A 25,932-nucleotide genomic window follows, 5' to 3' on the forward strand; every position below is an offset into this window, starting at 1 on the left:
TCGGTCCCGGCGAGGCCGCCGACTCCACCCAGAAGAGCGGGCTTTGCCAGAAACACGAGGCCCGGACAAAGCCGCCCCCGCTGTCGGACGGCGTCCCGAAAGTCGTACCAACCTCCTGCCGGCCCTGCTCGTGCAGCAGTTTCCCCAGGTTGTACAGGCAGCTGGTGACGGAGCTCTTGTGGGTGTGCGGGTCCTTCAGGTTCTCGTCCGGGATCTTGGCACAAGTCAGGAAGGTGCGTTTGGCCTCTTCCGGGCTGCCCTGGTTCATGAGGATGATCCCCGTGTTCAGGTAGGCCGCTGGGGGGACGAAGAGCAAACCGGTCCCTTTATTCGGCCACGACGGGGAGGCGCCCGCCGCCTCGCTCCGAGGAGCTCGGGAATCCAGACGACGCCAGCGGCGGCTTCCCGCCCGGGTGGGAGCGCCGCCGGCTCGGCCTTTTGGACCCCAAGTTTATTTTAGCTTTCCCCCTTGATCAATTACATAAAGAGTAGTTTTGACAGTGTTTAAATAAAATATATTCTTTTTCCCATCCGTGCGCAGAACGCACACAGGAAACCGCCGCCAGCCATAAATCCAATAGTCATCCATAAGTATTATAATTTCATTTCTGCAGATCTCCGTCCAAAACTGCGAGGTGGATATTAGCTGTCTGAGCTGGACGCCTGCCTCGTCTCCCTGGAAAGAGCTTTCATTTCCTGACTCGCTCCGTCCACGTCAGTCTCCATTAATTGGAGGATGTTAAGAGTCATTGGCGACCTGGAGCCTCTGCTGCCGTCTCACGCTCGCCGGCCAAACGGTGTCACAATATGGCTTAAAGGAGGTGCAAGTCACACTCCTGCAAACTGAAAGTTGGATTGTGCGATCCAGGTGTTTCAGCACTACCTGTCCCTCAACCTCCAAGAAAACTAAACTATTCCTGACACCGCGAAGTCCGAGCGGCTGAGGTTCGGTCTGGTTTTTAGTTTTTCCTTCTACGTCTCTTGCCGGCCGGCGGCGGCGAGAAGCGAACGTTACAAATGAGCGGCCGAAGCAGATGGAAAAGCGCTGACAGGAGGAGCCTGAGGGCATCTGGCCAACTGACTGACTGGAGAATCTGGAAACCATCCCCCGTTTCCCTTTCTGTCTCATAAACGCCGTCCGCGAACGGAGCCGAAGTCCAGCGAAAGTCACCGGATGGTGCGGCGTCTCTCCGCGAGCAGCTCCGGGCCTCGGCCGGCGCTCGGACGCGACCCTCCGACTGAGACGCCACGTTTAAAAGCGAGGCGTGACGGCGAGACCGCAACCGGCCCGCCGCTTACATTCAACACGTCATGCGGCAGCACAACACCCTCCTAGCTTAGCTTAGCTTAGCTTAACTCAGCTTGGCTTACACGCAAGCGTGGGCCGACTCCCGATGGCCAGTTTGTAGTACTGCAGCGCCTCGGAAAACCTGTCGTTCTCCTGCAGCAGCAGACCCCTGCAAGACACAAAGCACATGCAGAACGTGAGCGAGCGGGAGAATCAACAGATTCCCCTCAAACCTGTGACAAGTGAGGGGCTTCAGATACCGACGCTCAGCGCCGTTGAGGCCGACATCTGTCAGAGACAAGAGGCACGTGCACTGAAGGGGAGCACAAAGCCCCAAAGCCCCGTTCCCTTCGCTTCCCTTCCCTTCCCTTCCCTTCCCTTCCCTTCTCTCCCTGTGTTGCTCTGCCAGCTTCCTGACACCTGTAACTTGAGAGCGAACCGTGGAAGGGGGAGGGAAAAAGAATCTGTGTCAGCATGAGGGGAAACTGCTGTGAGGTTTTGGCACCTTTGGACTCTTTGCTCTGCAGGATTGGAAGTAGCTTAGTGTTCTCTCCAGGACGCTGCTCGCTGCAACTAATGAAATCAGTAGCAGAAGGCACAAAGAGCCACCGGAGACACACTAAAGTTATTTATTGCGGCGGTCTTGCATCGCGCCTCGCCTCCTGCTGTATCCTATCTATTTTTGCTTTGCTTTGAGCTCTTCCTGCCCATCACCGTCTGTTTTTATACCTCCTCCGCTCTCCGGCTGTCTCCCCGCCCCCTCCTGCCTTTTGCTGGCTCCCAACGGGATTCCAGCTGACGGACGGCATGAATCGGAGCTCCTTCACGTCAGGATCCTGAAAAGCGTGCGGAGGAGGCGGCGGCATCTTTGAAAACTCACAGGTTGTACAGCATGTCGGCCATGTTCCCTCGGTAGTGCAGAGCGTTCCTGTACGCCTTCTCCGCCTCCGCCATTTTGCCCTGGCTCTTCAGGACGTTCCCCAAGTTGCCCCAGGCTGCGGGAAACACGTGTCGGTCAGAAGGGAAAAACAACTTCCAGAGTAGAAAAAAACCACCGTTGGCATTCAGAAGGGCTCCTGCAGAAAGATCCGGGAGCGAAGCCGCTCCGCCTCTGTTTTCGGGCTCCCGACCCGCGAACACATGAATACGTATCAGTGGTTTCCTTTCAACTTTGTTTCCTTTTAACTTGCGTCTAGGTTTACTCAAAGCCAAACCTGTTTTCTTTGCTAACCACTCGTTCGCCGGCAGGAGGTTCAGACAGAAGGCGACCCCAGACTTCCCGCCGCCTCTCCTCTCCTGTCCTGAGTGGACTTCTTGTAGGACGAGGAACCAAAGCCAGCAGGTCCGGCAGAGCGTGAGGTTTCTTGGAAAAGCAGGGCCTTTTCTAGAGCGGCTCTGCTTTGGAAGGACTTGCGTCCGTCCTGCCGCTGCCGCATGAATGAAGGAAGGTAGCAAAGGCAAATGGCGGCCAGGGGTTATTGTTCACCCTGAGCTCGGTGAGACCGGACGGGTTTCCCGAGTCTCTCCAATAAGGGAACGGACGGCATCCTACAAATACTCTGCACGACCCACGAGCTGCGACGTTTACATCCCGCCTTCAGTGACCCGGATAAAACCCTCCTCACTCTGACCGCCGCCTTCTGCCTGGAAGGAGCCCCGCCATCTCTTCAGGGCGGAGCGACGGCTCGCTTTATCGGTAAATGGCTGACCGAGGGTGCACAAAAGGACTTGGACCTGAATAAGAGACACACCCCGGTTCTTCACGTCTTTCAGCACAGACGGACGACATTTCCAAAAAGAAAAAGCAAGGCTTGCCTTGGGTCGAGCGCCCAGAAAATAACGAATGCGCGTCTTACCTTTAGCGGGGTTCACGCCAATCCCGGACCTGTAGAGATTCTCCTCGTTGCTCCAGTCTCTGTTTCTCTGAACGGTCCTCAGTCCGCTGAGCAGCAGCAGCGTGGCACAAAGACACGGCACCAAGGCCTCGCAGCCCCGCGTCCTCAGTCTAACGTACAGCGTTCTGGCACCGGCGGCCACCAGAATGCAGAAGCCGATGCTGGGAATGTAGAGCACCCTCTCCGCGATGACAAAGCCTACATAGAAGAACAGGTTGGAGGCCGGGAGGAACGGGAACGAGAGCATTGCCAGCGAAAGCAGCACCAGGTTTTCTGTGGGGGGCAGTGAGGTCACGGGAGGGCGGCCGTGAGGCGAGGGCGACCCGTCGGACCGGATCTTCGGCCGCCCCCGGTCCGCGTTGTGGTCCGCGTCGGTCACGTGGAGACCGTTTCCGTTCGAGATGGATTTCCCGTTGGCGATCTGAGCTTTGCCGTTCGCCTCTTTGGCCTTCCGGCTCAGACCACGGAAGCCAAACAGTGCCAGGAGAACAAATCCGACATAAAAGGCCACCGTGTGAAGGTTCCTGCGGTCGGCCAAGGACCTGACCAGGGGCACCGCGTCCATGGACCAGTCGAAGCTGAGCTTGTCCGGACACAGCAGGAGCCAGAGGTTGGCGGCGGGCAGGTGGAGGAAGGTCAGCGTCCGGGTCAGGACGTGCGGGGAGTCCGCCGCAGGGTTGTCCGAGTTGGAGAAGTTCGGGGGCTTGTTGCCCATCCAGTAGAGGCGAGCCGACAGCAGGGTCGCTCCCCACGAGGCCAAAGCAGCCAGGCTCAGCGCAACGCTAGCGTTCGGTTTCTGAAAGCCAGGAAAAAGAGATCGTGCTGAAAACACCCAAACAAACAATATCCACGGCCATAATATTCAGATTCATGGATTTCTGTCGGGATCAAACGCGCCTGCACGGCAGCGACGAGGCGTTGCTCCTCTGAGCGCTACGAGCGTCTGCGTTATTCATCGGGCCCTGAACGCATTCCCAGATGCTTCGCTCTGCCCGCGACGGCCGAAACCGCAGCGGCACTGCAGCGGCCAAGTCCGCGCTGGATGTCACCTCCGAACATTTCCCGCTCAAACATTTCCTGACACGCGAAGCCGCGATCCGACGATGAGTCGACCGGCCGACTGAGGCTGTCCGCCCCCCTCGGCCCGTCCATCATAACCAATCGGTTGAAAACAGTCGTTCCCTCGGGATTCTCTGAATGTTCCCGAGCGAGCGACGTCGTTCTACTTTCCATCACGTGTCCCCGGGTCTTTGAGTAGGTGTGCTTTTGTTTGGCGGCTCTCGCAGCTCGACGACGCCGCCGCCGCCACCCTGCTCCTGGAGAGCAGGATTGAAACTCAGTGACCTGTTTGATTGTCTTAAGTCGGTCTGTGTTTTAACACTTTGGCGAGCCGAGGGTGTTTGGAAGCCGCCCCGCACGACAGCATGGAGGTTACGTTCGCAGCCCGAGAGTGAAACATGACCTCGTCACATGATAACAGAGAGCGATGTATTTCAGATCTAGCCTGCCGCTCGATTCCGACAACAGCTCGCGATAAGTCCCTGGACCGAACAATGCATTTCCATAAATGTCCCATTCATCAATAATCCAGGCGGCCTCGGGCTGCTTTGAAGTGAATGTGCAGCACGGGAGGCTTTTCTCTAAGTCTCTACTTGTTGCCTGTCAAGAGTGTGACCGCTAATCAGCTTAGGGCTCATTGTGTTGGTATGCAGATGCTGTTTACATCTTTTAAGAGCGTTAATTCTGCAGCGTGATCGACATGAGGCCCTCTGTCACGCAACGCCTTCCGCCCGACCAACGTCTCCTTTCAAATATCCCGGGCTCCTTTCAACCTCGGAGGAAACAGGTAGAACATCTGGTGGCTTGAACTGCGGAAGGAGACGTCGCAAACGCCTGCGTGGGATCAGAGGCCGGTGGTTCGGGGAACCACGGGACCTTCTGCAGGAGCTCATATGCTCTTCATTCCACGCGCATGCAGAGCAAGGACACGATAAGGCCGCGCGATACTATCTCGGCTTTGGACCTTTGGTTGCCGGCGTTAAATGAAGCCTGTCCAAACAGTCAGGGGCGCAGAAGAAGAGGAAAAGCCCGGCCGCACAACCGAGCGCGACGCGACGTCCTTTGCCCGATATCGAATTTCCTGGATATCAAGGTCATTTACTGCTTAAATAGGACTTTAACTGGAATTCGGTTTCGCTAAAGAATCACCGACGGAGACGAGACGGTGCCGGGCCGAACGACAAAAACCTCCGGTTCTCCCCGGAGGACGCCTGCGACCGAAGACCGCCGAGACTCCATATACGTCTCTGAGCCCTTTATCCGCCTCAAGTGGCGGCGTAACGTGAACTCTGCCTGACCTCCGGGGGAATGAGGCCCGTCTTTGAGCCCGAGCTGCCAAACAGAAAGAGCTTTGTGCCGACGGACGGCCGGCCGGCGCGGGAGATGTTTACGTTCTGGTGGGGAAGCGCTTGTCTGATGGGCGCCGGGTTCGGAGGGGCCGATAATCGGGCGCGGCGATCTCCCAACATCTCAACGGCGCGTTGATCTTTCAAATAGCTTTAATTGATTAAGACCTGGATCCGGGCTCTACATTAGTCACATCACGGACGGATTACATCTAATTTTACAGCCACAAAGAACAATATTTTATCAGTCGCATTAGTGAGATTCTATCGCCGATGTCTGCGGCCCCGCTGAGAATCTGCAGGCAGGGGTCGAATGGAAGCAAGTCTCGGGCCCTAATCTGCTCGGCTCCGCCGTCCGCGGCAGCCTCGGCCCACGGCGTCCGCTCGCCGTGACGGGATCGCCGCCGTCAAGGCCGCACTTCCAGTTGTCAAGGCGGCGCATCAAATACAGCTGGTTACATTTGGTCAGCGTCGGCTCTTTGGGCTGAAATTAGGCTCATGTTGTTTGTCCAACTGGACCAACGCATCTCCATCCATCTGTTCATCTTCTGCCTCTTCTCCAGGGTCCCAGGGGTCCCGGGGGTCCCAGGGGTCCCGGGGGCGGAGGGCTAAGAAGAGGCCCGGACTTCCCCCTCCCCGGACCCTCGGCCCGCCCAACCCTGACCCTGAACCTGGCATACCAGGCGCTAAACGGGCCATCAGAAGCGGCCCGGGGGTCCGGGGTCTTTCCCAAGGATACTTCGCCATGAGGACGGGGGAAACCGGCGACCTTCTGAAGTGGCGCCTGCTCTGCCAACTGAGCCACAGCTGCCTCCCATCATTAACAAAATGACCAAGTTATCCAGAGGAGACCCGCGCTGACATGAGAGGTTTAGCTTATACTTGTAGGACCTGCCTAGCACCTGGTCTTGGTCCCTCCACGCTCGAACCCCCTGAGGGGTCGGAGGGCGAGCACACCAGAGCGCTCAGTCACCTGGCTAAACCCCAGGTTAGAAAGGATCAAGAAAAATAACGTTTGAATCTCGGCAACGTGGAAAACATCGACACCGTCGGATCTTTGGCTCGGCTTCGACCGGCGTCGTTACCGGACGGCGGTGACATCCTGCTTCGCGGAGGCACGTCGCAGCGACAAGAGGAACACGTACTTCTACGGATGTTCTACCGACCCAGGAGCACCTCCCTCTTCTAAACAGACACCGAGCGCCACGACGACGGAAGCGGGAAAACTCTTTCCGAGCTTTCCGCCCGAGGAGACGCCGCAAATTCATTCAGACGGCGGCGGGTGCAGGAGGACGCCGCGGTGATGGATGGGCCCTCGTCACAGGAGGAACCCAATCCGGCCTCGTACCAGGAGATGGACCGGATCCCAGCGGGGCAGCAGCCAGTTTCTGAGAAGGATCTGCGCTTTCCTTCTCGCCGCTCTGCTTCTGACGGGTGTGTTTTTAGGCGACTCTCCATCATTGGCGGGGGGGGCGGAAATTCAAACTCAGAAGTGAACAGTTGCAGTCGCCAACCAACCTCTCAGCTGCTTCATGGCTCCAGAGCAGACAAGACTTCAGGGGACCGAGCCAATCATCTGCCTCCAACTCACCCTCTCCCCTCACACCATCTAACCTCCTCTCCATCCATCCACCTCCTCTCTGGTCTTCCTCCAGACCTCCTCCAACCTCAGTGTCCTTCTACCCAGATCTTCTCCATCCCTCCTCTGTCCACGTTCAAACCATCTCCATGTGACTTCACCTCCAGAACATCTAGCCGGTGCCGTCCCTCTGATCCTCTGCGTCCTCCTGGCTCCCACAGGAACCTCCACCCTCCACCTCTGCCTGCCATCTTCTCCTGGTGTCTCCAAAGCAGAGACCAGGTGAGACGACGGCTGCTCTTCACCTCCGTCTTCTCCATATTTCTGTTCCTTCTGACTGATGATTCTGGGTTCTTTTCCCAAAAGGCTTGATTCTGCTCAGTGGAACAAACATCTTCAAAGACTCCATATCTGCTCCTCCCATAAATCAGTCCTCCATCACCCGCACCTTGCGATTTCTCTCACAAGTCCTCCGACCCCTGGAAGCAACCGTCGATTTGTGGTCCTGATGGTCCTCGTCCTTCAGCGGGACTTCCAAACTTTCCTGGATGTTTTGCCTTGTTTGTCTTCGACGGCTTCGGAGCCAGAAAAGATCTTAAAGAGCGACAGCCGGACGTCAGCGGACGCTTTGCTCTGGAACGTCCGCCGGCCTCCGCGCTCCTCTCCGCCCGTCAGGACTAACAAGGTCTCCGCCGCAGCTCGGAGAAGGTAAACAGACACGAAGTAAACAAACTGCGGCGGTTGGACGGCGGCGAGGAGCGAGCGTGGAGAGAGCAGACGGGCCAAACCTCGTCCGGCCGCACCGAAAATACACTCTGGAACCAAAGATCTCCTCGGAGCTGCGGAGATGATGGATGAACCTGCTGGGCTGAATCTGTAAGCTTGATTTTTCAAGCTATAATAATAAAAAAAAAGAAACACAGAACGCTGTGTCTCCTTTGCCAGATACTTTGCAAAGTTTGTTATTGTTTGGGTGGAAATTCCAGATTTGAACTCCTGTCACGGTTTATCCAGAAATTTATGATTTTGTAACCACAAGGAAAAGAATATGCTTGGGGGGCGAGAGAAGGTAGCGGCGTTCTCAGCTCGGTCACATCCAGCGAGAGCGCCGACACCGGGAACGATCTTCTGCTCCCGTCGGGGGGGAAGGGGGGGGGGGGGCGGCGTGGCGTATCTGCTGGCCCTGAACGCTCTTTTGGAAATCCAGCGTCAGCCCTCGCAGGAGCTCCACTCAGGTTGGCGCTCCGCTCTGTTTACGCGCCGCTCTTCGGTCTCGGATTCGGCTTCCCTCATTCTCTCCATCCTTCTCTCCACACTTTCACATATCAAGCTCCCGAGCCTTCATCTTTAATGGGACCATTTATTATGACCTCTGCTTTTATTAATCCCAGAAGTGTGTGGTCAGCCTGCGGATGCCGCGGCACGCAGGGCCTTTCCAGCGGCTCCAGAGAGCCAGGAGGACGGCGCTGACCTCATCTCTGCAGAGCTGCTGTGGACTGAAGCAAAACAGCGGCCCAGAGGCCCTCTGGACCTCCTCTCTTCTCCTCTGGTCTCTTCTCCTCTGGACCTCCTCTCTTCTCCTCTGGTCTCTTCTCCTCTGGACCTCCTCTCTTCTCCTCTGGTCTCTTCTCCTCTGGTCTCTTCTCCTCTGGACCTCCTCTCTTCTCCTCTGGTCTCCTCTCATCTGGTCTCTTCTCGTCTCCTCGTCACGTCCAATCTCAGTCGTCCGTTCAGCCGGTGGAGCCGCAGATGTGCTCGTGGATGAGGTGCCGAAGCCAGACCGCTCCAGATGGTGGTCTGGCTGTGCTCGGCAGGCAAACGTCCGTTTGGAAGGTCGGCGCTTCCATTCCCGGCTCCTCGGGTCTGCGTGGAGAAGCGTCCTCGGGCGTCGACGGCTCGCCGTGTGAAAACCACGGATGTTGAGACCGCGGACCATCGGCCTCACCGGAGAAGCCCTTTCCGGGTTCGGTCCCGGTCCAGGTCCCTCCGCGCACCGGCCGTGACCAGAAAACCAGATCCTCAGGCCAAAGGACACACTGTGGACGTCCCGCTGCGGGCCAGCGCACGTCCTCCTGCTCCCGTCAGAAGGACGCAGACAGCCGGAGGTCATGAGTGTCCTCGGCGCCGCCCGAGCCTCCACACAGAAGGATTGTGGTCGGAGCTGAAAGAGGCTGCTTTCAGGGAGTAATTATAGACTTGGAGGTCCTGCCTTTGCTGAAACAGGGTCTCAATGTTCTAACCTTCATCCTGGCAGAGGAGTTCAAACAAGGGTCTCCAAGGTCTCTCACACACGCACGCACGCACGCACGCACGCACGCACGCACGCACGCACGCACGCACGCACGCACGCACGCACGCACACACACACACACACACACACACACACACACACACACACACACACACACACACACTACTGTCTCCTCATGGCAGGGATGGACTCTGTCCCTCCACCTCGAGAACCCGGGTCACCTCAAATCCAGCTGGTCGGCCCTGAAACATGTGACTTCTTGGATTTGACCTTGAATTGATCTTTCAACATCTTCAAGCGTCTCAGAGGGAGATGGTGACCGCCGCCTCCCTGCTGACTCGCAGCCCGACCTCCGGCTGGAGGAGCTTCTCTGCGGCCCCGAGGTCTCCGTGCACGGAGAGCTCAGCTCAGCCTGTTTCCTGCAACATCTGCCAGGCTTTTGAGGGCCCTGCTACCCGCAGCCTGGTTTCACCTGGCGTGAAAGAATCGTCCGGTTGTCCCGCCCCGACCCCGAGGGCAGGGGAGAGGAGGGGTCCCCCCGGACCAATCACGGGGCCTCATACGGCCACATCCCCTCGTTCACGTCTGGACAAGGCGGTTCTCCGGTGAAGCTCCTGCAGGTGTTGGGACTGCGTGAGAACCCGAGGAAGCCCCGCAGACACGGGGAGGACGTGGAGGCTCCGCGGTGATTCTTAGAGATTCTCAAGAGAAGCTCTGCCGCGCCCACGCTGAGGCTCTTCATGGGACGCCGTCCTCGGCATGAGCGCCTGAGGGCTATGGTGATGTTTCGAGCAGTTTGCCGCCAGAGACCGGAGACGTGGCTGTCAGACGGAGCCCAAGACGGCAGACGCCCGCCACGCACTTGGCAACGCACATCGATTTAGGTCAGGTGACCTCGTGCTCCGTCATCCGGGAGTCGGCTCTTTTAAAAACAAGGACGATCGGGACGGCTTTAAAAGCCGGTTCCAAGAAAGGCGCCGACCCGCCCCATCCAGACCCGATTAGACCGCCGAACGCACTCCTGGTCACGGCTCGGCCGGACCGGCGCCGCCGCGGTAACACCCGTCCCCTCGGAGACAACGGAAGCATAAATGTGCGTCGGACGCGTTCGGAGCCACATCCGATCTGCCCTCCGCTAGAACGGCGTCGACTCGTAAACGAGAGCTAAAAGGCCGAGCCTTCGTTCTTCTCGCTCCCTTAAAATGAAGCTTTCCCTCCGAGCAGAAGCTTGACTCGACCCGCCGGCACATTTGGAAAAATGATAAAGGGTAGGTGAGCCGCTGGGACCGGGGGCGGCCGCCGGGGGAAAATTCTTTCGTACAAATCACTTTTTCAAAACGGAAGAAGTTTCCCTGACAGCGTTTCATGAGAAATAAAAGAAAGTCCCGGCTCCGGCCCCGGCAGCTCTTCCATGTTCAGTGTGACACGTTCCGGAAAGTCATCGGACACGAGAGGTGGCTTCCCGCTGGCAGCGCCGCTCCCTGCGCTCTCGTGCGGAAGACGGATCGACCAAGAAAACCTGGAGCTGAAAGAGAAGCCGGACGCTGGATGTGGAGAACGAGGGAAGCCGAATCCTCCGAGCCATCGGACGGCAGCCGTCGGCCGCCGGGCAAAGAAAGAAAGCAAAAACCTCCGCCAATGAATGACGCGTGGAACGGAAAGCCTTGAAAGGTAAGCGTGGTCGTACATCAGGCCCGGCCCGGACCTCCCGGCTCCGACCGGAGGAGACCGGCTCTCCGCGGCGCCGGCAGGAATTCATAAACATTCGTAGATATAAAAGTTGTGATGAAATCCAGAACCGACGCTCTTCTTATCCTCTCCGGCGGCGGCGGGTCGCCACAGCCAGCCGGCCTCCAGCGGCCTCCCAGCCATCAACTGTCTGTCACTGTCTCTGGTGACGCCAGACTCAGAAACCATCGATCTTATGGATCAATAATTATGGATCCGACCCGAGTGAGCTGATAGGATTATTAAGACCTGCTTATTTCCACGGAAATCACATTTCAAACAAGCCACAAACCCACAAAAGGAAAGAAAAATAACATTCCTGGGTTCTGGTCCAATGACATCCACAGCGCACACACACTGCACGGACACACACACACACACACACACACACACGCACACACACGCACACACACACACACACACACACACACACACACACACACACACACACACACACACACACACACACACACACACACACACACACACACACACACACAAACCCCGCTTTAACCGCTCTTCCCAAGGAATGCATTATTCCAACATGATTGATGTCGAGTCTGTCCGCTGCATCTCAGCTGTGCTGTCAGTTGCCATGGCGACAGCAGAACACAAACACAGTGCGGCTCAAAGCGGTCCCGGCAGGTCCGGGCCGACGGGCCGGCGGCGTCTGGCGGCCCGTCGGCCCGTGCTGCTTCTGCCAGGCGTCCGCAGCCGCTTCACGGCTTCGCTCTGGAGAAGCGGCGCCCTGGTGATCCTCCCTGTGGACGAGCCTCAGTACCAGAGGACGGGCCTCGGTACCAGGGGACGGGCCTCGGTACCAGGGGACGAGCCTCAGTACCAGGGGACGAGCCTCGGTACCAGGGGACGAGCCTCAGTACCAGAGGACGGGCCTCGGTACCAGGGGACGAGCCTCGGTACCAGGGGACGAGCCTCAGTACCAGGGGACGGGCCTCGGTACCAGAGGACGAGCCTCGGTACCAGGGGACGGGCCGTCACCTCCCCCAGAGCGCCAGCCTCTCTCGCCGGCCTCTCTGACATCCTGCCATCCTCTTCGGAAGCCAACAGTCACGCCTGGATCCCCGGCTCCTCCTCGTCCGTCTGCGTGCCGTCGAGCGACACGCCGAAGCCTGGCTGCTCCCCTGCAGCCTCGGCTCGAGGTTCATCCATGACGGCTTCATCGACGGCAACCAACTTATTAACCATCAAGGATAACTGATGGTTAATTATTATTATTACTATTATAAAAGTGGTGCGGCGGCCAGACCGAACCCTCCCGCCTCCAGAGGTGTCACAGCTGCAATCCTGAAACCTCGGCGGCGGTCAGATACGTGCACTAGCGTCGGCGAGCGCTCTGCGGCCTCCTGCTGTCCGACCTCAGTCCACTCTCATCTCGGCCTCGTTAGGGAGGCGACCGCAGGAGGAACGCAGCCCGTTTGCATCTCCTGCTCCTTTCAGCCGGCCGTCGAAGGGTTAGGGTTAGGGTTAGTTATTCGGTCGTTATTCGGATTTGCCGCGAGAGAAAAAGATAAGAGAGGAAATGGACTTGCGTCGTCGTCCTGGAGCGCAGACGCGCCGCAGCCGCAGGTTATCTGACGGCGGACGATCAGGAAGGAAACGGAGGGGTCCGTTCTCTGCGGCCCAACAACAGATAAGGACAAAGGAAATGAGGCCGTAGTTTCCCTCCGCCGCGCTTACTCTCCGTCGATATCCGTCGGCCTTTGTGTTCCCGTACCGGACGCCCGTCTCGTTATCGGGGAAACGAGCGCCCGTTCGACCGCTGCCGCTACAAACCAGCTCGCTGCCAAGATAACGGCGGCTGTGGCAACACAAGAGGTCAGCGCCAAAGTGATAAAGGATCCAGATGGGCCGCTGGACGGCGGGGGAAGAGGTTGTTGGCGCAGGAACCGACGGCTGGCACAAACACAATGCGGTGGATTGTGTCCGAGAGGCCGGGCGGCGTCCGTGCCTCGCTGCGAGATGATTACACATGGAGGCGGCCATGTTTCTGACAATGATGGAACGGTGATGGAACGTGTCAGGCCGAAGAGCGCCCGCCGGCCCCGAACAACGGAACAACCGCAACGGCTCTTAAAGGTCGTGGTTTTGTTTCCCGGACCGCGGCTCCGCTTTCCCTCAACACACCAGAGTGGAACATCTGATGAAACAATAAGATCCCAAACCCTGGAGGTCCGGGTCCAGACCAGGGCGGCCGCCGTCCGACACCGAACAGCAGCCTCTCCGTCAAACAGCGAGCGGCCGAATCGGCTCCTCGGCCGGGCGTCTGAAACGCAAGACGAAGCGTGGTTGATGCCCGGGATGAACTTCAAATGTGAGCCGGTCCGATGAGGCCGGGTGGAACTGGATTCTTGCACTTTGTCCACCAAGTCTTCACATGGACTTGTACGAGACCACGGTCCAGTCCGCCGAGACCCCCACAAAAGCCTCCACAATCAAACGCACATCTGGCGCTGACCTGAAGCCTCCTGGAGGTCCGAGTGCAGACGCTCAAGTCCCGCCGCTGTTCACGCTATCATTTATCACTTGGCTAATGAAGCGGCGGCTCCTGTAACATCCGCCGGTCGCTGGATTGTCCACTCAGCTGAACGTCTGGTAAACTAGGCGGAAAATGCGTCCCGGTGAAAGGGATCGGCCATAAAAAGCAGGTCTCATGTTTGAAAATGTCACTCGTGATTTCAAAGACGACCCGATGAAGTGGAACAAACCCATTTTTCCAAATGCCGGATCTAGTGAGCGGGAAAGTAGTCCGGACGGGATCGGGAGGGGTTGCGTAACGCTCCCCGTTTCACATTCGTGACAAACAAATGGGCGACGCTAACTTTCCCGGAACACGCCGCGGCGCCCGGCGCACTCCGAAGGGCGCCTTGCTGAGCGTGTGCAAAGGTCCCGCTGTTGTTGAAGCGACTCCAGGCGGCGCCTGGCAAACCATGAAGGGAACGGGAAAACAGGAACATACAACTCCTCTCTTTCCCTTTCATCTCCCCGGCCGCCCTCAGCAGGCCTTCTAACAACAGTTAGGACATCCACTCTGCCTGGACGGACTGCGCACGAGGAAGACCTGCAGCACATTTATAGCTCGCCTGCGGGCGACGAGGACGCCGCTCGGCTAATTGAAAGATGGAAGGTTCCAGATGCGCTGCGCGTGCTTACATCGCAAGTCACGCGTTCGCCGTCACCCGCGCGTCCGCTCGTCCTTGTTCGTCCTTGCTCGTCCTTGCTCGCTTCACCCCAGGAGACGTTTCTCACCACGTTACTTATGCACTTTACGAGCACCAACGCGAGCCGCGTCCCGATCAAATGGACGGCGCCGACCCCGAGGCACTCTCCGGCCCAACGACCGCTCCCGGTATGGCAGGCGTCCTCCCGGGGCCGGGGCGCCCAGAGCCTCGCCGCTGCCCAGGAGAGGTGTGAACTTTGAAACGTTGACCCGTTACGGTGCTTGGCTTTTCTCGGCACAAACCTTTTGTCGCAGTCAAATTAAAAAAGACTCTTTGGACCCGTAGTTCCTGGTGTAAGGCTCTCAAACAGATGTGGACCGTGAGGCCGGCCTCCCCGTCCTGTTCATCTATTTATGGCAGCAAACTCAAGTGGGAAGCCATGTCGCGAGGAACTGGAAAACTTCCTCCCCGCACAGTCTCTTCCTGTTTGGCAGATGACGAATGAGCGCGTTCTACTTTTCATGCACCAACTGTGGGCTTTGCACGGTCAGACAGCTTTCCTAATGACTCCTCTAATGAAAAGCAAACAGCACACCATGCTTGCAATTTCCATGCAAACAAGCGGCCGCCAAGAGCATGCAAAAAGAAAACAGCCTAACACAACATACAGGAACCATTAACAGATGGATGAAATCTGTCTGTGAGAAAAGCAAACAGCACAAACACACGCACGCACGCACGCATGCACGCACACACACACACACACACACGCGCACACACACCCCAGCAGTCTGCATGAATGTACCTTTCCCAGCAGGAGTTGGAGAGCCTGGCGAAAGCGGAGTCGCTGGAAGACGAAGAGGTCGTAGACGGCGGCCACGGCCAGCGCCGTCACCCCCTGCTCCTTCCACAGCATGCTGGCCGCCGCGCAGCCCAGGCTGGCCAGCATCCAGGCCCGGCGGGCCGCCGAGCCGGTCCTCCCGAGGTCTCCCCGCAGCCCGCAGTGTCTGACGTAGCAGCAGAGGGACAGCAAGAAGAAGAGCGCGGCGCCCACGTCGGCCCTCCCCACCACCCCGGCCACCGCCTCGGTGTGCACCGGGTGCGAGGCGAACAGCAGGCCGGCCAGCAGGCTCCACGCTCCTCCGCCCAGGAGAGGCCGGCTGAAGGCGGTGAAGGCGGCCGTGACCAGGCCGTGGAGCACCACGTTCACCAGGTGGTAGCCCCAGGGACGCAGGCCGTGGACGGTGTAGTTGAGGCGGAAGGACAGCGTGCAGAGAGGACGGAAGGACTTGTGGCTGCCGCTGTGCGTGAGCAGGGTCCCCCAGAAGTCGTCGTACAGGATGTTGGCCCAGGGCGTCGCGGGAAGAAGGTCCTGGTTGGTCTTTATGGCTCGGCTAGAAGACAAGAGGGAGCGGATCACTCGGAGCGCCGGCTTCGCGGGACGGACAGAAGGGACATTCCTGCTTCCCGGGTCTTCCCCTTTCCCACCATGAGATGAGCATCGCCTCGAGCAGAGCTGAGACAGGCGCTGGGGCTCCGGGGTTCACCATTAAATTGACAGAATCTGATTTCACATGAATGAAGATACACATAACGCTCTGTTCAGCGGCGTCCCGGGGACTCGTGGACATCAATCCTGCTCTTCAGACGAGACGCTGCCGGCTTCTTATGAGCGACACGTGCGACAGAAAAACCCAGCGCCGCCTCGGACAGGATGATCGCTTTCCCTCCTTGCAGACGGTCCGTCCGAGATTAATTGAAAATACTAATTAACCACGGAAGCCTGATATAATAAACAGCCCCCGGCGTGCGCGATGGAAAACACAATGTTAGCTTAACGTGCACAGCATGGAGCTTCTTCCCAGGTGGTCGCTGACACCTTCAGACAAGTGCCGCACGCCCCGAGACCGCGGCTGATCGCGAAGGCCGCGACGGACGAGCAGACTCGACACAAAACGCAAATCGGGACGCCATCTTTCAGCCCGGTGTCCGTCGGACACGGCCACAGGAAAATGACTGTAGCTGAGACTTCCCTGGAGCGGAGAAGTCCTCCGGAAGCCGGCACTCGGGACGAACACATTCAGACAAAGGAGAGGAAACGTACTCGGAGAAAAGGGCGACCCGGGCAGAGAGGTCAGCGCCATTCAAGCACACTTCAAGAAGGACACGCGTCAAGGGAGACAACGCCCGGCCTTTCCTGGCCCTCAGAAGCCAGATCCGGAACGCCGATGGGGGTCTTTGTCCGGAGATCAGACAATCCCGGAGGGAGCTGCAGGAGCTGCAGGAGCTGCAGATGGAGCTGCAGATGGAGCTGCAGATGGAGCTGCAGATGGAGCTCCGGTCCCCGATGGGAACGGGCGACGACGAAGGAGCTCACGAACCGCTGAACCCTCCGCAATAATGAGGATGATTTGCTCGATGGATGGGTTGGATTTTACTCGTCACATACGAGCTTCTAATAATGATAATAATTGGTCCTTTATCAAAGAATAAAGGGGAAATTGGTTCTCTGCAATGAAGCTGTCGTGGATGAACCATGAGCGGCAGGCTGCCGGGGAGCAGCCGGGGAGCAGCCGGGGGCTCGGCGTCTCGCTCGACAACACTCGGACGCACTCGGAGGAGCCGGGAATCTGAGCGGGAATGTTCGCTTCCAAAGACGATGGCTGGACCTCCTGCGCTGCGACGCCCCTTATCTAAGCAGCTTCATTGACCTCCGACCTGCGCCCTCACTGTGCCGCTCATGGAAGGCCTCTGGCTGTTGGCCAGGCTTGTCTTCGTACCGGGAAGCGTTCCCTGGCGCTCCCCTGGTCTGACTCCAGGCGGTCCACGCTTTCCCTCGTTCTCACTGCAGAGGCTCCGCGAGCCTGCCGACCCGTCTGGATCGGTGGGTGTGAAAAGATGTCGCCGTATTCGGGCCGATGGTGTGCGGATGAGAGGGGAAACTGTGACATTTCATTTGAATCTCCCAAAACAAGAGGAACACCAGGAACAAGAGGAACGATGAGAGATGGGAAACGTCGTCCGAGCTGAGCTGGAATTCATGAATGGAAAATCGTCCTCGGATAAAACAACTGTTGTTTTAGACGGGAATAAAAAATGAGCCTCGTATCGTCGCTGTGTTAATTCGAGATCTGCACAAACGCCATGTGTACAGCTCCACACACCAACACCAACATCACACTCTCCGGCAGGAGCACACACACACACACACACACACACACACACACACACACACACACACACACGCTGTACCCCAGTGTGTCTCCGCTCACAGCCGGGATAAATAATTGAAATATTCAAATCCCTGCTCCGGCCGACACCAGGGATGAAAAGAATGCATTAGCTACCAGGGGAGGGGTGTGTGTGTGTGTGTGTATGTGTGTGTGTGTGATGGCTTCATTGAGGACCTCTGCTGTCTCCAATGGTGATGCTCTTGCAGAGGGGCTCCTTTGTATTCTGCCTGCGTCTGCGGGTTGTTAGCAGCAGCAGCAGCAGCAGCAGCAGTAGCAGTAGTAGTAGTGGTAGTAGCAGTAGGAGTAGTAGCAGTTGTAGTAGCAGTGGTAGCAGGTCTGCGGAACCCGAGCGCAGCCGCGGCTCCTCGTCCTTCCTTCCCTCTCCTGTCTTTGGGTGGATTCAAGGGTTTTAAACAAAAGCTGAACCGTTAACGGCCAGAATTTATTTAGCGCCCGGCGCGCTCTGCCTGCACCTGCCCTCCGCTCTGAGGTCGGCCTCCTCCGTTCCTCCATCGTGTTTCTTTCTCAGAATGGAAATCCCCCCCTGCACCGGCCCGGCGTGGAAGGATATTCTGTTCACGAGCGGCGTCCGCACTCAGGAGGACGAGGAGGAGTGGAGCTGGAGGCGAGGGAGGCGTGATGAAGAGGGGAATGGAACAAACTATGCTATGCTAACCCCTCCCTGCACCACGGCAATACTAGCACGACATTACAATGCTGCTTTGCTAGCATTCAGCGGCTATCCTAGCCCCTCCCTCCGCTGCGGCAATGCTAGCATGACATTAAAATGCTGTTTTGCTAGCATTCAGCGGCTATGCTAACGCCTCCACTGAGGCAATGCTAGCATGACATTAAAATGCTGCTTCTGAAGGCTCCTTTCCCATCACTCACAACCTCAGAAACTACCTGAGAACTCTTACTTTACTCCCAGCTTTTAAACATTATACATGTTAGCAGGTGTGTGTGTGTGTGTGTGTGTGTGTGTGTGTGTGTGTGTGTGTGTGTGTGTGTGTGTGGTCTCAGCAGGCTTTTAGTTAATGGTGATTTGATCTATGAATGGTAGATGATTAGCGGTGTCAGTGGCCCATCTGTGAGCTGCAGGAGTGCAGATGAAGATGAAGATGATGCTTAGGATGAAATCTATCCAGACATCCAAACTCCAGAGGAGGAGGAGGAGGAGGAGGAGGAGGAGGAGGAGGAGGAGGAGGAGGAGGATGGTGAGAGCAGAGCGTCGTCCTCGGTAACAAGGACCTGCAAGGAGGTGGAATAAACGCTAGCGAGCGGCAGAGTGACGCTCAGAGAACACTGGAGAGCAGATCTTCCTTCTGACGCCTCACGTCTGTCCACGGATCCCTCGCCCTCCTTCTGAAGCATGTATCCTCCGACCAAACCCACGGTGCCTCGCAGCTCGTGCACGGGATCTTCCGGCCTCTCCCACCAGCCCGTGCACGCCGCCTTCGGGACACGCATTGTTCGCAGGAACAACAATACATCCTGGGAGTGATTTTTATCACCGTTCTCAAAACACTCAGAGGCTCCCAGATTCTGGTCCGTCTCCCCGTTCTGACCGAGGCTCACACGCACTATTAGTACAGAGTGTGTGTGTGTGTGTGTGTGTATACAGAGAGAGAGTTCACAGTATTTATCTGAAGGAACATCACGCACGAGAAGCATCTCAGACTGGAGGCGCCTGCTGGCTGGAGATGACCATCAGCTCCACCTCAAACTGCAACGCTGGATTTTGACGCTGCCTCTACAAACCATCAAAATTAAAGACGATGTCGTCCTCGTTCAATGTCTAAGATTCCATTATTCAACCACCATCCACTGGAGGCCCTGCAGAAGACCTCCTGGACTCAAGCAGACGGGAGGCTGACAGCAGCTCAGCAAACATCTAAATCTATGGCTGGATGAATCTGCATGGATGATCACTGGAAAGAAACACACGCGCACACGCGCACACGCACACACGCGCGCACACACACACACACACACACACACACACACACACACACACACACACACACACACACACACACACACACACACACACACACACACACACACACACACACACACACGGCTGCAGGTCCAGAGCTGGCCCTGGAGGGTGTGTCCAAGCAGAACAATGCTCCCAGCGGTTCCCACAGCCGTCCCACGCCAGAGTGGCACTGTGTGTGTGCATGTATGTGTGCATGTGTGTGTGTGTGTGTGTGTGTGTGTGTGTGTGTGTGTGTGTGTGGAGGGGGGGGCGGGGGGGGGGGTCCTGATAGCCTTCACAGAAAGATTGAGGACTGACTAGTGCCCTTGCTCTTCTCTCGGCTGCCGTGGACCTCAGCTGGCCTGAAGCCTCGGCAGAGCAGGCGTTCGTCCGCCACCTGATGCGTGTCCACCTTCAAACGGCGGAGCAGGAGACGGACGGCGTCGCCGCCCTGGGCTTCGAAGCGGGGAAACCCTGAGCGCAGGAAGCCGGCGGCCTCTTCTTCCACAGACGGGCTTTCATGACCGCGGGACACCGGTTTCCTGATTAGCGGAGCACCGCCGTCCAAAGGAAGGCCCGCTGACCAGCGACCTCGGAGTCCCGCTGAGCCAAAGCCAGTCTGGTCGGCCGGAGGTTACGATTCGTGCCACATGTTTTCAAACCATTCGGACTCCGGACCCGCCGGGGAACAACTCGGCTTGAACACCAAACACTCGCACTCGAAAACCGACGAGGATCTTTGTGTTTCAAGGAAACAAATTCCCGTTCGCATCGCCACATCCAGACCCGCGTCGCCATAGAAACCCAACACGGACCGAACACCGTCCTGGGAAAGGAGCGTCTGCGGCCTCGCCGCGCGCAAACAGGACCGTTGCCGCTGGCGACAAAACACGGCCGACGAAGCCGTTACACCTCTTTGCCCGTCATGAACGGCGGTGGAGGCGGCCGTGCTGCCGGGTCAGACCGCCGCCGCGGGTCAACCAGAGCACGTGGCCTGAGCGTAGTTTGTCAGCTGATTCCACCGCTCCTGCACCGGGGGGGGGGATGCGCGATGGGAAATCGATGGCTAATAAATCCTGAGCTGTGCTCTCCCTGCGGGCCCTCGGCCGATCCTATGAGGGAAACCCCCGGTCGGGAGTCGACACCTCCGAGAAGCCAATAGTTGAGGGAGAACTGCTAAGGCCAACGCCCGTCGGCGTGCACGAGAAGGTCCGTCATGCTGACGTGCCACAAGGAGCAGGCGGCCTGAAAGCAGACGTAATGAAAGAGGGAGTTCTAAGTGGTCCACAAACACCCTGCAGACCACCTGGCACTCCGGTTTCCTGTGTTTCCCCGTGTGCACTGAGATGGGAGTCCTTAGCGTTGGATTTACAGGCCTGGTCTCAGCCAATAAACATCCAAGGCATCAGTCCAGCCGCAGACACAGCTGAGCCAATGTCCGGGGCTCCCGGCGCCGAGAGCTTTATGGCCTTTCCACAAATTCCTTGCCGTTGGCGAAGCCCCGGCCAACTTTCGCACCCTCCGCCGCCCCGTTCCAGAGGTGGATCCAACCACGGCGGCACCTTCCCTCTGAGGGCTCCTCAAAGCAGGAGTGAGGGCGGTGTCGCCACGGAGACGGAGACGTCGGGCTAATGAGGAGCGGGCCCAGCTCTCCGGCCCGGCCAAACAACACAAGCGGCGGCCGAAGGCAGGCGGGAGCCGGACGGCCGGACGCTCCTCGAGGAACCGCCGCTCAAATGAGCAGTAACTGCTTCTCCTCAGCTTCCACGTGAACCCGTGCGTCCTCAGGGAGGAGAAGCCCGGCTACCGTTGGAGAGGCGCAGAATCCGTACGAAAGCACTTAGAAGACGTGACTCGTTGACCTCGGGCAGCTTTCCTTTGCTCGCGGCGACGGCCGGAGATCTCGCACCGATCAGGCATCTGAAGAGGTCTTATTTGAACGCCTCGCTCAGGCTGGAGACGCCGGGTGAAAAGGCTGCAGGCCTTTTAGATTGGCGGCATATGGAGATATGGAGGCACGCCGGAGGAATAAAACCTCGGAAACCTCCTTCAGCGCCTGCACAGTGAACGCTCTGGACGGCCCTCCACACAGGAGACCTCCGCTCACACGCCGGCGTTCATGCGAGATGCCAAATGACTCTTAGTCTGCTGCAGATTACGATGAGGACCCCTTCTATTCACGGCGCCGGACGTAAAAGGAGACAAACGGCCTTCTGCCGCTGCTCCAAAGCCTCCCGCCATTCGACATCCAATCGCAAACTTCAAATGCGTTCTTTGCAAAACTCACTTTGAAAGGGTTCAAAAACAGTTCCCTGCCATTTTAAGGCCGGCGCGTCTCTGCGGCGGCACTAACAGGCCTGCAGCACTGCATCCAATCAGCTATACGTCCTCCTTTCTTCTGCCGTGACCGGTTGTCACATTCCAGCATTAGCGGGAGAGAATCGGCGGCTAAGAGGGTACCGGGGGGCCGGGCCAAACCAAATCCTTCTTTCTTTCAGGGAACTGAGCTAATTATCTCAGATCTTTTCAAAGTCCGATCGGCGATCTGTCGAACACGGCGAGGACAACCGGGACGTTCGCCCGGCCTCGGCTTGGACGCGGGCGTAAGTCACATGGTCCTCGCAACCAGTCCTGTGAGACTCCGGATGGCTTCCGTCGAGGCGATGACCGGCGCGAAGCCGCATGTCGGACGGTTTCCTCGCATTCCAGCGGGAGAGATCGATATCTGGAGGCGATGAGCATGAGACGCCTCTTGGTGCCGACTCAGAGGGTCTTACTGTCCGGCGCCGTCTCCGAGAGGCAGCCCTCCGCTCGCCGGTGCAGCAAAGCTGCAGCCTGCCGACAGGAGAGGCCAGGAGAGGCCAGGAGAGGAGAGGCCAGGAGAGGCCAGGAGAGGCCAGGAGAGGCCAGGAGAGGAGAGGCCAGGCCAGGCGGCCCGCTAGAAGATCAGCATAACCGGCCCTTTCAAAAGCACACACAGGCAAAAGATGAAAAGAGTCGTTTATAATGGCTGTGGAGTTCACAGCCCGCCCACGGTCCGGAAGCAAACCCCAGCGTTGGCCATGGATGGGCGGGATGTCCTGAGTGCTGCTGGAGACTCGCTGGAGGCCTGCTGGAGGCCTGCTGGAGCCCCCATACCAGTAAACGGTGCGCTTGCTGCTGCCCGCCGGGCTTCTGTCACCAATCCACAGTGATACGGTTACTGAGCCGGACGACTCGCCGCGCTGGGTCGCGGCAGCAATGTCGGCAAAGGCGGCCTTTTAATTCCACCTCCTATCGACAGGCCGAAGGCGACGCTAATAATTACGACCCGGAACCTGTGGGAGAAGCCAAATCCGGCACGGCAAAGAAATGTCAACTGCACTTCCCCGTAGGAGGTTTTATAATCCAAGTTTGTCAAACTATCAACAGGGTTCCAAAATATACGGGCGCATTCAGAGTGCTGCAGAAAACTCCATTATGAAGCCATAAAAGGCATCGTATAACATCATAAAAGTGCAATATTCCTTTCCAGGATGGCCTGGAGGGACAGGCAGACATGATGTCATGATGTGTGCACGAAGCTGCAGCCACTGCAGCCAAGACCTTCCCCTTCTTGTTCCACGCAAACGTATAGATTAGTCAGAATTATGGAGAACTTTTCTCATTGGAAGGAACCGAACACTTCCACATACGCAGAGAGACCCATGTTATCTCAGCTGACGCCCTCAGCTGGTCTGTGTGTGTGTGTGTGTGTGTGTGTGTGTGTGTGTGTGACCAGGAGAAGTGTCATGTCAGGACCGTGGTCTTCTCTCCCAGGGTTGGTGTTGTCCCTGACAGCCACGTTCGCACTGATCGTCCTCCCGGGAAGCAGACGCGAGCGGCGGGTCGGGTTTGGGGAAGACGAGTGAGCCTGGTGGGAAAATGTACGTCGGTTCTTTCTTGGTGGCGCCGCCGCTCGGCGCCAGCTTCCACCCTGGCTGCTCACCATGTTTACAGAGCGCAGATCAACTACCACCCCAGAGACCACTGGAAGGTTCCTCGGCGTGGGTCTGCGTGATGAGCGTCCTCCTGGGCGGCGCCGGGTATCAAGACGCTCGGCTCCCTGCAGGCGTCTCTGGAAAGAATACTTTTTCACCCCCGGATGCGGTGACCTTCGGCGGGACTCGCCTCTCGAAGATGAAAAGAGCTTAAAAGAGTAAAGTGCGAGGCTCGCCGTTAGAGGCGCGTCAGATCACGGCCAAAGCCAACGACACAGGAGGCGCCGTTAGCCTTTTGGCCATCAACGAAGCCCCGTTCCATGAAGATCAAGACGATGGCGTGAAGTTACTTCCCTCTTGTCTGGCGGTCGATCCTGGGCTGAGCCAGGCGGCGGAGGACATTCAAGAAGGTCCGCGTGTTCCAATCTCTCAAAACGGCTTGTCCGTATCTACAGTGGGAAGCTGCGTGCCCATCCCGCAGAGATGATTCCAGCTTCCCCTCGTAGACGCCGAGTTAACTACTGAGCGGGGCTTTGGAGGGCATCGTGGAGAAATGGGCCTAATTGTTTCCAGCTCCTTCCTCCATCATACAAAGGACAAGTATCTTGAAGGATGATGTGCCGTCGGGCTCCAAACACAAAATAATGACCTGGCCTTGAAGCCCGGCCTCGGTGAATTTCTTCTTCGGTGGGGCGGGAAATGAAGGACCACAAACCCCGAGCCGTGACTGGGCGGCCGAGGCAGCCGCCTCAATACATCTGATCTCTGAACGGAACCGGAGCCTTTGGTTCGCTTTTCTTTACAGGAGATTTACGCCACGACCAGAACGTCTGGTAATATATGACGTCCTAAAGGAGGAAATCTGTAAACAGCTGCTCTGAGACCACGGCTCTCCTGCGGAGCTCCACCTCTCACTGTTGCGGAGGAGATGGGAGAACGAGCGGAGGTCGTCTCCTGAGCGGCGAGGAACCAGGAGAACACGTGTCCTCCAGCCCGTCAGACGTCAGGCTGCCAGACACAGCCGGCGTTTGAGAGCCGCATCATCGCCGGAGAACTTTCACGGATCTTCTTCCAACTTGGAAAGACACACGCGCCGACTCACGGACGAGCTGATGGACCCGGGGGGGTCAGGGGTCGAGATCACGTCCGGTCTGAACGCGTGGAGGAATTCTAACGGGTAGAAATGTCCGCTCTGGCCCGGGGATGACGGTCTTGGCCCGACGAGGTCAAAGTTCGGAGGCGCCGAGAATTCACCAGACGCGGTTTTGGTCTCGGCTTGAAAGTCTTTACGCGACGCTCCGACAGCAGAACCGCGGCATCCCGGCTCCGGTCGGAGGTCCAGCTCAGCCGGCTGTTTCACCCCCTCCGGGTCTGAACAGGCGCGGACCTGAACTGGGAGAAGAGCCGCATTGAGGAGCCTCTGTGTTTATTCTCTTTGACTTCTGGCAATGTCTGGAAGCCTGCTAGCTTGCGGTGGCGCCCTGGGGGGCCTCCACCTCTGACTCGGGAACCGCAAGTCTGAAAAGACAGCTCGGGGGAAAATGCTCAGCGTACACTTAGGAGGTTTCCCAGCACGACCGCCGCCGCTAGGAACCGTGTTCCAAACGCACGCAGGCAAATACCAGGGGACTGACGGCATCGCAGGAGTCCAAACATCTCACGTTCAGAACCACTTCACGCCTCCAGAAACATCCTCAGCGAACCACCTGATCCCACTTGAACTTCTCCGTCCGTCCCTCTCGGGTCTGAAGAGGAGAGAAAGGCCCTCAGCGGATCGCTGGGCCGGCATTTTGGCTAGTTAGCTTGAGGCGAACCGCGCATGACGGGCCGGGACATGACGAGACCCACGGGCACGCCGTTCCACCCAGGCGTCGGAAAGGTCGGGAGGGAAGAGTAAACCAACGAGGGTCCGGGCAGAACCAAGGGCGCACCAAAAGCACCCGGGCGGCTCCGGCAAACCAACTCCGAGGACAGAAGGGAGCCTGGCTGTTGGCTGCCACCAACTGGGAAAGCTCTCTCCAGTCTCCATGCTAAGCTAGGCTAAAAATGGCATTGCTAGACAGCAGCATCAAACTATGCGAGGTGGGTTTCAAGTGAAGACCGATGAACCTGGGCCGAGGCTCCGGTGCAATCTCTGAGGGTTAGGGTTAACCCTCTCCTCCGGAGACCTTCCGCCCCCCCGGCCTGCGCACCACCAACACAACCTCCGGCTTCCCGGCAGGAAGAGCGTCCCGGAGCGTCCCGGAGCGTCCCGACGCGCCGCGCCGACCGCCGGGTCTCACGCCAAACACACCCTCACAGGTAGCCTCGCCCGGCTCCCACCGACACGGCCAGGACTCAGAAGGTCCAGCAGAACCAAAGGTTATTATGTTTATTTCATCGTTGTTAGATTATCATCATTATTGCAGTTATTATTACTGTTATTGCCGGTTTT

The 25,932-nt window shown here is 57.8% G+C and overlaps 1 protein-coding gene across 1 annotated transcript in view; it reads right to left on the reverse strand.

Moving 5' to 3' along the window:
* Window positions 1–25,932, reverse strand: part of LOC147234358 (protein O-mannosyl-transferase TMTC2-like) — a 44,469-nt gene that overhangs the window by 13,095 nt on the left and 5,442 nt on the right. The window contains exons 2-6 of the mRNA XM_086147337.1: window positions 15,131–15,719; window positions 3,145–3,979; window positions 2,169–2,283; window positions 1,372–1,457; window positions 113–297 (exon numbers count right to left, since the gene is read on the reverse strand). Of these exons, the coding sequence (XP_086003463.1) occupies window positions 113–297; window positions 1,372–1,457; window positions 2,169–2,283; window positions 3,145–3,979; window positions 15,131–15,719 (1,810 nt within the window). The remainder of the gene's footprint in view (window positions 1–112; window positions 298–1,371; window positions 1,458–2,168; window positions 2,284–3,144; window positions 3,980–15,130; window positions 15,720–25,932) is intronic.

Source organism: Fistularia commersonii, chromosome 5 (assembly GCF_037954325.1).
Source record: "Fistularia commersonii isolate RoL2024-O1a breed Wild chromosome 5, RoL_Fcom_v1.0, whole genome shotgun sequence".
Lineage (NCBI taxonomy): Eukaryota > Metazoa > Chordata > Actinopteri > Syngnathiformes > Fistulariidae > Fistularia > Fistularia commersonii.